At 36.0% G+C, this 10936-nt stretch overlaps 1 protein-coding gene across 1 annotated transcript in view; it reads left to right on the top strand.

Moving 5' to 3' along the window:
- The window catches only part of LOC101494174 (proteasome activator subunit 4-like), a gene marked incomplete at its 5' end in the record, with an annotated part of 30260 nt that extends 19731 nt beyond the window's left edge, over positions 1-10529 (top strand). Inside the window, 8 exons of the mRNA XM_004500115.4 lie at positions 732-1013; positions 1112-1207; positions 1666-1844; positions 2291-2372; positions 2843-2967; positions 4215-4307; positions 9921-10074; positions 10192-10529. Coding sequence (XP_004500172.4) covers positions 732-1013; positions 1112-1207; positions 1666-1844; positions 2291-2372; positions 2843-2967; positions 4215-4307; positions 9921-10074; positions 10192-10233 — 1053 coding nt within the window. The remainder of the gene's footprint in view (positions 1-731; positions 1014-1111; positions 1208-1665; positions 1845-2290; positions 2373-2842; positions 2968-4214; positions 4308-9920; positions 10075-10191) is intronic.
- Positions 10530-10936: the final 407 nt, after the last annotated feature.

The following is a 10936-nucleotide window of genomic DNA, read 5'->3' as shown; positions in this document are numbered from 1 at the left end:
TGATTTGGTTGATTGTTGTTTAGGCATTTACAAGCAAGTCTCCTGAAGAATATAATATAATTGCTGTATATAAAGCTGTGCTCTGGTTTATCTTTTATAGAATTATTAATGTTAGAATATTAGAAAATATCTTTTATATTATATTAGAGTATCTTGAGTTATTTTCTATGATCAATTTATAATCATAGAGAATCTTATAATATCTTTCTTTATTATTATGATTTATTCCTGATTTAGGATTGAGTCTATGTTTCTCTATAAATAGAGATTAGTATTGAATCTTTTGTAATCAAGTCAGCATTCAGCTATTATCAATAATATTCAAACCCTTATTATTTTCTCTCCTCCTTTTCTCTAAAATCTCACCACTTCAACAATTAATTATGTAGGATTATTGTTAATTATCAAAATGACATTATGCCTATATGATTTTGAATTTAAAAATAATCTGGGAAGTTGCATCTTGCAAGGAGAAAACGGAACTCTGCAATTTTTTTATTAAAACAATGAATAAATATATTTTTTAATGCATGGTCAGGTTTTATGTGAACATAAAAGATATCTCTGTCTCTCTTCTCTCTCTTCACGCCCAGGTGGAGATACTTATTGGAATAAGTGGTTTGGCATTGAAACTGATGTCCCTCCCTGTTATGCAACATGAATATATAAGTGGGTAGACATTTTCTTAATTGTTTGCGGTACTGACCTATTTCAATTTGTCTATGCAACAGGTGAGGGAAGCTCTAGGGGTTACCCTTTCTGTATTGTGCTCTAACATTCGGCTATATCATTCAAGTCATCATGATAATGCGTGTGATGAAAGAAACAACAATGTTGATAATTTGATGAAAGACGAAAGCTGGGTTCAGTTTCTTACAGATAGAGCAGCTGAAGCAGTTGTGAACATTCAGATTGCTTCGCAATCAGATAAAGCTGTGAATCCGATTGAGACAAGTTCTCAAAATGGGCATTTAGATGGTGATTCACAGGATGATATGAAATGGATGGAAACGGTACTAATAGAAGATATATAGTTTTACGGGTTCAGCTTTGACTTATTATATAATTTACTTTTTTTTTACTAATTGTTTATTGTTCCAAACAAATGTAGCTACTCTACTTCATCATCTCGTCATTGAAGTCTGGGAGATCCTCTTATCTTCGGGATGTGATTGTGGGGCTTCTATATCCTGTGATTTCCTTGCAGGTTTGGGCTATAGATTTGACTGTATTCATAAGAATTTTAACTTCTTTACTTCTTGTTTGACTGTATTCTTAACTCTGATCTAATTCCTTTCCTTATTATGTCGTCTTGATTGTGTGTTTCCTTTTGACAAATTGTATCGTTTGTTGTGGATGATTTTGATTCTCGTACTGTCTTAAGCCTTCAAGTTTAGACACCTAATTATGTTATTGGTATTAAGATCCAGTTTGCTTCTCCTAGCATTTGTCTAACCAGAGTTTCGGAAAAACAGAATGAATTCTGATTTTCATAATCTTCCAGGAGTTAATTTAGGATGAGATATCTTGAATCGTTCTTTTAATAACCTTTGGAGAAGTTGTATTAAAAAAATTAGAAATGTTGTTATATTCATTTCCTTTTTTCTATAATCATTCAAGTGTATTGGTTGCCACACTTCTGAATAATTTGGTTTTCTTTTGAAGGAAACATCAAATAAGGATTTGTCAACTTTAGCCAAGGCAGCATTTGAATTACTAAAATGGATGATTGTTTGGGAACCTCACCTCCAGAAGGCCATAGATGTGATACTTTCTGCTGCCAATGATTCCAATTGGCGAACTAGGTCTGCGACATTGACATATCTGCGTACTTTCATGTACAGGTATGATGATTTTTGACTGTATTGTTTTGGCACATCAAACTTTAAATGGTTGGAGTCCTTATACACATCTTGCTTCATGTGGTAATATTTTCTTTTTAAGTCAACTGATTTAAATCCATGCTTTGAAATGTATGCAAATAATACTTAGGGTATGTTCGGGAGGGATGAATCTATATTTTGGGATAAATTTGAGATTTTAAAAAAAAGAAAGAAAGAATAACATAATAAATTATCATATAACAATTCAATCACACTTCATTCCATTTTTTGAAACATTTCATAGCTCCTTTAACTAAAAGAAAAATAAGCCCTTCCCTGCAAAAACCTCCATCCAAACATACCTTTAAAAATTGTTTTTTTATTTATAATCATTTTCTCGTAATTATCGTACTACTTTTGCCTGTTATAAATCAGATGAAAATAAAGGTCTGTTCCTTCTTTAACAGGCACACTTTCATTCTCTCAAGTTCAAAGAAACAAGAAATTTGGAGAACAGTTGAGAAGTTACTAGTAGACAACCAAGTTGAGGCAAGCTCTTTCTCTTTAAATGGAAACACAGAATGTTGTTTTTCTCCCTTTCTATATTTTTGAGTTTGGGTAATTTAGGATGAGATACCTGTACTTTATAGAAAATCCTAAGCTTGTTGAAAAGGTTTCACCTGAATCGGTCGTACTTGTCTATTAGCCTGGCATCTCTTTCCAATTTGAAGAACTAGGCTGTAAATGGTGCAAGATCATAAACCAAATAGAGCTTGTTTGACTTACCTGTGGAAAAAAGTATGTTTACATGAAAATTTTAGATTCCGGTGGTTTTTCCTCGTTTCGACAAATCTATATCTATATCAACATACATTTTAGGGGAACCATCTGACCTTTTCCTGTGTTGCTTTTCTGTGATGACATCTATTGTTGATGGTTTCTATTTATATTTAATCTGATATGATTCTGATTTCTGCATTTAAATAATCTCATTGTGGAAGACTTAATCTTTGGTCTAGGTAAGAGAACATGCTGCAGCAGTTTTAGCAGGCTTAATGAAGGGTGGAGATGAAGATCTAGCTAAAGATTTCCGTGATAGAGCTTATGTAGAGGGAAATATTATACAAAAGAGAAGAAAATCGAGGTAATTTCTTTAAATGTAATATTGTACTAAAGATTCCATCAAGTTTCTGGAAGTTTAGTTATTATTTTGTAAAATTGTGGGCCTAAATGCTGGTTAATTTCTTTGAATGTATTATCGCCTTTATCCCTTGTCCATAGTCTTGTGAAGGTGTATCTATCATTATAATATGGACCTTTACGAGAATGCTATTAATGCTATAGTTGAAATTTGATTTGTCAGCATGTAGAATGTAAGCTTAATTGTTGAACTCTAGAATATTTGCTATTAATAAGAAATGAAGTCAGTACTTTATAGAAAATCCTAAGCTTGTTGAAAAGGTTTCACCTGAATCGGTCGTACTTGTCTATTAGCCTGGCATCTCTTTCCAATTTGAAGAACTAGGCTGTAAATGGTGCAAGATCATAAACCAAATAGAGCTTGTTTGACTTACCTGTGGAAAAAAGTATGTTTACATGAAAATTTTAGATTCTGGTGGTTGTTCCTCGTTTCGACAAATCTATTTCTATATCAACATACATTTTAGGGGAACCATCTGACCTTTTCCTGTGTTGCTTTTCTGTGGTGACATCTATTGTTGATGGTTGCTATTTATATTTAATCTGATATGATTCTGATTACTGCATTTAAATAATCTCATTGTGGAAGACTTAATCTTTGGTCTAGGTAAGAGAACATGCTGCAGCAGTTTTAGCAGGCTTAATGAAGGGTGGAGATGAAGATCTAGCTAAAGATTTCCGTGATAGAGCTTATGTAGAGGGAAATATTATACAAAAGAGAAGAAAATCGAGGTAATTTCTTTAAATGTAATATTGTACTAAAGATTCCATCAAGTTTCTGGAAGTTTAGTTATTATTTTGTAAAATTGTGGGCCTAAATGCTGGTTAATTTCTTTGAATGTATTATCGCCTTTATCCCTTGTCCATAGTCTTGTGAAGGTGTATCTATCATTATAATATGGACCTTTACGAGAATGCTATTAATGCTATAGTTGAAATTTGATTTGTCAGCATGTAGAATGTAAGCTTAATTGTTGAACTCTAGAATATTTGCTATTAATAAGAAATGAAGTCAGCGTGTCACAAAAATATATTATGCAATGTGTACGCATGAAAGCATTGTGTATACTGTATAGGGTGGGATTTGCAATCATATTATTATTTGTCAACTCACTCTCTCTCTCTCAAATTTCTAGCTATAGCTATTAGCACATGTCACACTTGATAAAGTGTACAAATTTTCAAATGCAGAAATGCAAGCTCTGGTTCAGCTGTAGCATCGATTCATGGTGCAGTACTAGCTTTGGTAGCTTCTGTATTATCAGCCCCATATGACATGCCCAGGTTTGTCCAGTAATATCCATGGAAATGATTATGTATTGGTCTTGGTATGTTAGTAATGGCTATGTAAACTCAACTTGAGATAGTAAAAATGGTATGACAATAGGTCAATTATATTAAAAAATAAACTTCTTTATTGTTGATTTATTATGAAATCCCTACATATGCCATGTTCGTACTGCCATTGATTGACTACTATCTGTCAGAAAATAGGGTTTGATGCCCTTTTTGCTTTGATATTTCTCAGTATAAATAACCGTTACAACAGTTATATCTAATAATTACAAATTAAGAGGATCAAATCAAATCCTGATTTGTCTAACTAATTTTAGGAAAACTGATAAATATAATTATAAATTATTATTTATTTCCTGATTCACATCCCCCCTCAAATTGATGCGGCTGGTCAAGAAGCATCAATTTGCTAACTAGAAACTGATGGCGCGGGCGAGGAACAGCTTTGGTAAGAATGTCTGCAACTTGAAACTGAGTATTGATGTGAGGGATGGATATAATCTGATTATCATAGGCCTCACGGATAGAGTGACAATCTACTTCAATATGTTTGGTGCGCTCATGAAAAACAGGATTTGCAACAATTTGAATAGCACTAGTATTGTCGGCATAGAGAGACGTCGGCTCTGTTTGAGGGAATCCAAGTTCAGCCAAAAGACCACGAAGCCAAATTATCTCAGAACAAGCAGTAGACATAGCACGATACTCTGATTCTGTAGAGGATTTAGAGACTCTTGCTTGTTTCTTACTTTTCCATGATATCAGTGAAGAACCGAGAAACATGCACCAACCGGTGACTGATCGCCGAGTGTCGGGACACCCTGCCCAATCAGCATCACTATAGGCAATCAATTTGGGAATTGTGCCAATGGGAAAGAAGAGACCTCGTTGAGAGGTACCTAGCAAATAGCGAATTATGCGACGAACTGCTGCCAAGTGAAGGTGGCGAGGAGAGTGCATGAACTGACTTACTTGTTGAACAGCAAATGATATGTCAGGACGAGTAATTGTCAAATAATTAAGACTACCCACAAGTTGTCGATACAATAAGGGATCCGACAATAGATCACCCTCATCGCGGTGATATTTCACATTAACCTCAAGAGGAGTATCTACCGGATTAGCTGATTGTAGGCCCGCCATAGAAATAAGGTCTGTCGCATACTTATGTTGATGAAGAAATATACCCTTTGAGGTAGAATGAACCTCAAGGCCAAGGAAATACTGCAAGTTTCCAAGATCTTTCATATGAAATGCAGTTTGCAATTGATGTTTAAGTTCTTGGATAGATGCCTGGTCAGATCCAGTAATAACCATATCATCAACATAAAGGAGGAGTAGAACAATGCCTGTAGATGTGCGATGAATAAATAAAGAGGAGTCATGTTGACTCTGAATGAAGGAGAAACCAAGTAAAGTGGAACGAAATTTCTCATACCATGCTCTAGGTGCTTGTTTCAAACCATATAAAGAGCGTTTGAGCTTGCACACACCATGAGATGAAGAAAATAGACCTTGAGGAGGAGTCATATAAATATCTTCAGTGAGATCACCGTGAAGAAATGCATTCTTCACATCCATTTGATAAAGAGTCCACCCATTAGAAGCAGCTATAGAGAGTACAGTGCGAACAGTTGTCATTTTGGCTACCGGTGCAAATGTCTCATCATAATCAATTCCATATTCCTGTTTGTTTCCTAAGGCAACCAATCGAGCCTTGTACCGATTCAAGGACCCATCAGAATTCAATTTAATAGAATACACCCGTTTACAGCCTATGGGTTTGATATGAGGAGGACAAGAGACAATATCCCATGTGAAATTCTCTTGAAGAGCCTGAAGTTCCTCATTCATTGCTTTTATCCAGCGCACATCTTTAACAGCCTGTGAGTAACAAGTAGGAATAGATATGCTAGAGAGAGATGCAGACAAAGAAGCATGTGAGGAATTATACCTGTCTGGTGAATATCTATCGGGTGCACGAGACGCTCTGCTAGAACGTCGTGGTGCAACCGCAACAGGATCAGGTGGCGGATCAGGGTCGAGAAGGGGGGTTATAACCTGTTGTTTGTGTTTTCTAACATATACATTTCCTGGTTTAAAACGTTCTATAGATTGAGGCATAGTAGAAAAATTGGGAAGAATAGCAATATCATTCATGGCATGAGAAAGACAGTGAAACATAAATTGATTATCAAAAAATGTTACGTTCCTAGAAATGCGAAAGCGCTGGTTAGAAACATCATAACACACAAAACCCTTATGAGAGTTACTATACCCCATAAATGCGCATTGAGCAGATTGCGCTCCAAGTTTATGTCTTTCAAATGGAGGTAGGTGAACAAAACACACACATCCAAAAGTATGTAAATCACTATAATCAGGCTGAATTTTAAAAAGACGAAAAAAAGGGGAGTCAAGATCAATAACTGTAGAAGGAAGACGATTAATCAGGAAGACAGCTGTGGAAAGAGCCTCCACCCAAAATCGAGATGGTACAGAAGCTTGAAGAAGTAAGGTGCGCGTTACATCAAGCAAATGACGATTCTTACGTTCTGCCATTCCATTTTGTTGGGGGGTATTTGGACATGATCGTTGAGACAAAATACCTTTTTGCTGAAGATACTCCTGAAACTCATGAGACATATACTCACCACCAGAGTCAGAGCGAAAAATTTTAACACTTGTTTGAAATTGAGTTTCAACATATGTTAGAAATTTCTTAAACATAGAAAACACTTCAGATTTGAACCGAAGAAAATATATCCAAGTAAAACGACTGTAATCATCAATAAATGTGACAAAATATTTATAGTGAGCATGAGAAGTTACAGGAGACAGTCCCCATACATCACTATGAATCATCTCAAAACACGTGGAAGCACGATGAGCACTAGACGGAAAAGGAAGTGTTTTACTTTTAGCCAATTTGCAAACAGAACATGGCACAGAGGCATTAGAAACAACATTTTTATTTCCCAATAAACCAGTTTTAACTAAATGAGACAACACATTAGAGTTTGGATGACCCAATTTTCTATGCCAATCCTCATAAGAATTCAAAACACTATTACAAGCAAGAGATAAATGATTGAAAATAAATTGAAGTGGAAACAATCTTCCCACTTTAGGCCCCTTCGCGATCACCTTCCCCGACACCTGCTCCTGCACAAGACAACCATCACGAGAAAAATTAACATTACAATTGTTGTCCACCAATTGTCCAACAGACAATAAATTGGAAGCAAGTCCAGGTGATACAAGCACATCCCGAAAATCAGAGTTGATATCACCAACATTAGTGATAGAAATAGTATTACCATCAGCAATTTGAATTTTCTGATTACCATGATAAGAATGTAAATTGTGCAAGAATTTAGAAGAACCCGTCATGTGATTGGATGCACCAGAATCAAGAAACCATGGATTCGAAACATTAGAAGACTTACCCTGAATTCCCAAGGCTGAAAGAGCAGAAAGTACCATTTGTTGAATCATTTCGGGCTGTAGAGCACCACCATTAGAGGCACTAGGAATGGAAGGACCAATTGCAGAGCTCTTAGTGGCATGGAATGCCTGCACAGAATGTTGTGTTGGTCGTGGAGGGCGCGTGGGACAATCAGAGATAATATGACCGTGCTTCTTGCAATAATTACAAAATTTCATATTACAACTACGAGCGACATGTCCAAACTGTTTACACGAGAAACATTGGACTTGTCGCATATCACGACCTTTACCTCGGCTTTGAGCAGCATATGCAACAGGTTCAGAAGTGACAACATCATGAGACATGGTTCCTTGAGTAAAGAGACGTTGTTCCTCTCGGAGAAGTTCACCAACACATGTATCCAAAGAAGGAACAGGATTTCTGTTCAGCAAAGCACCTCTAACAACCTCAAATTCTGGACGAAGTTTCATGAGAAATTGATCCCGCTTGCTAGTGTCGTACACAGCTTGGACATCCGCGAGAGAAGTCTTGGGAACCGCAGCAAATAGAATAGCAGAGTGTTCTGTCCATAAATTCAAAAATTCAGAATAATATTCTTGAATTGACAAATTACCTTGTTTGTAGTTGGCTAACTCTAGCTCCAAATGAAAACGTTTGGCCGTATTGTCTTGGTTGTAGATACGCTTCAAATAGTTCCACATTTCTTGAGCAGTTGAAAAAGAGCGCAAATTATTGATCATATGAGGATCAATAGTATTGAGAATCCAAGAAATAATCTGAGCATCTTTGATTTCCCACGCATCTAAGGCAGTTTTCTCTATCGGTGCCTTCGAAACCCCATCAAGGTGACTCCATAATCCTTTTCCTTTAACATACATTTTGAATTGAAATTCCCAAGCATCGTAATTCTTGCCAGTAAAACGTACACAAAAGTTGTCTCTTTCTTTTTCAGAAGTCACGCTATTGTACGTAAAAAATAATGATGACAGCAGTACAAAAACAGAGCAGGAGCAGAGAAACAGGGCAGCAATACAGAAACAGACTAAATTGCAAAAACAGAGCAGAGCAGGAGCAGACTAAATTGCAAAAGCTCCGTAAACAAGCAACATCAGAGAAACAGGGCAGCAATACAGAAACAAAGCAGGAGCAGCAGTACAAAAACAGAGCAGGAGCAGCAACGCAGAAACAGAGCATCAGCAGAGAGACATGCTCACAACGAGAGGCAGACGGAATCACGATGACAATCGACCAAGCAGCAGCAACGAGTAACACGCTCAAGCAAGGACAACCCAAAAACGAATCACGAATCACGATCTCAGCCGCAGCAGCAAGTAACGCACGAAACCAATAGTCGGACAAGGATCTATGAACAACGACGATGAGGATACGCTAGAGGGACTGGGAGACAAACAAGAACCAAGAGCAGCAAAGACGAGTGCGAGATTTCGAGAGCGACTTAGTGGTGTGTCGCTGAATAAACCCCACGATAAACTAGAATCTCACAGGTTTGATCGAACCACTGATACCATGTCATAAAATAGGGTTTGATGCCCTTTTTGCTTTGATATTTCTCAGTATAAATAACCGTTACAATAGTTATATCTAATAATTACAAATTAAGAGGATCAAATCAAATCCTGATTTGTCTAACTAATTTTAGGAAAACTGATAAATATAATTATAAATTATTATTTATTTCCTGATTCACACTATCTTCAACTAATGCATCACTTGCAAAATTAAGTTCGTCCGTGAGTATTGAAGGAAAAATGTCAAAGTCAAACATCATTGACGCCTCTATACCATTAGGAGTATATATGATTTAAGTGGTAGTGCTCAGTCTATAATCTAATATACGAATATTCTTTTTCTAATTAAGGAAATGATGGTAATTAAATTTGACAAAAAATCAACTTAGTTGGGAGAAATCCAAAATATTTTCTTGAAATCACATCCACAAGCATGGGTGTTAAGTCAAAAAATAAAATAATCTCTAGGCTTTTGGGTGTTGAGCTCTATTATAGACTACAAGATTCACAGGCATAATTTTGTTTCTATTTTGGATATATCTGAAGGCATTGATTATGCATCTATTGATTTTTTTGACATTATATTTTCTGCCTTTATTTGACTGCATAAACTACTTTCAGTTGGTTGCCTGAGCATGTTACACTACTAGCTCGCTTTAGTGGTGAGCCATCCCCTGTGAAATCTACTGTTACCAAAGCTGTTGCAGAGTTTCGGCGGACCCATGCGGATACATGGAATGTTCAGAAAGAGCTATTCACAGAAGAGCAACTTGAGGTAGCTTTTTAAGGAATACAAACATATTGTGCCGTGATTTAGAAAAAGTAGTTATTACTTCTGTGTTTGTTTCTTCTATATTTGTCCTAATGTTTATTTTTTCCCCCATATTCACAGATTCTGGCAGATACATCCTCTTCATCACCATATTTTGCTTGATCTAATAATCCAAAGATATTGTTAGGAGAGTACTGAGAAAATTGGTTAGGTCAAATAATGCTTTTCACTTGTTGTGTATTCATAATTTGTAAAAATAGCTCTTATTTACATTTTGTACCATTGATCATATTTGTAAAATTTTTATTCCTTAATGCATTCTCACAAGTTGAGCTTCTAAGCTTCCTCTATTCTGTAATATTTCTTATACCATGGGATTGATTAAATCATCTGCTGGTAAATCCCACACGACACAGTCTGAGTTGAATATATTGGATAGATTTCTAAGTTCTTTTGTAGCCTCAGAATCATCCCCATTTTCCTCTTTGAATTTTTCATGAAACTGGCTTTGCTGATCCATGGCTGTGCATGTGCTTCCGGTACATAAGCTTTGGCTCCATGGTGATGCATCCCCTTTATTGCCGAAACATGATGGACTGAATTGCCGAAACATGTTTTATTTGACTTGCATACTAAACATATTTTTCTTTCAAGACATGTGGTGTTTTATGAAAAACGTTTTTCCTTTCCATGAACAACATTCTACTCGATCACATACTCATAACTCTCAACTTCTTTTGCCTATCAATCATAACACTTATGACTTATCTTGTGATAATGAAGGTGTTGATCCTTTCTCTTGTCCTACACAATTGCTTGATCATGAGCATTCCCATGATTCTCCTAATTTTGATATGCATTTTGA

This window comes from Cicer arietinum, chromosome 5 (assembly GCF_000331145.2).
Source record: "Cicer arietinum cultivar CDC Frontier isolate Library 1 chromosome 5, Cicar.CDCFrontier_v2.0, whole genome shotgun sequence".
In the NCBI taxonomy this organism is placed as follows: Eukaryota; Viridiplantae; Streptophyta; class Magnoliopsida; order Fabales; family Fabaceae; genus Cicer; species Cicer arietinum.
The sequence above is the reverse complement of the archived record's forward strand: the minus strand, read 5'-3'. Positions and strand labels throughout refer to the sequence as shown.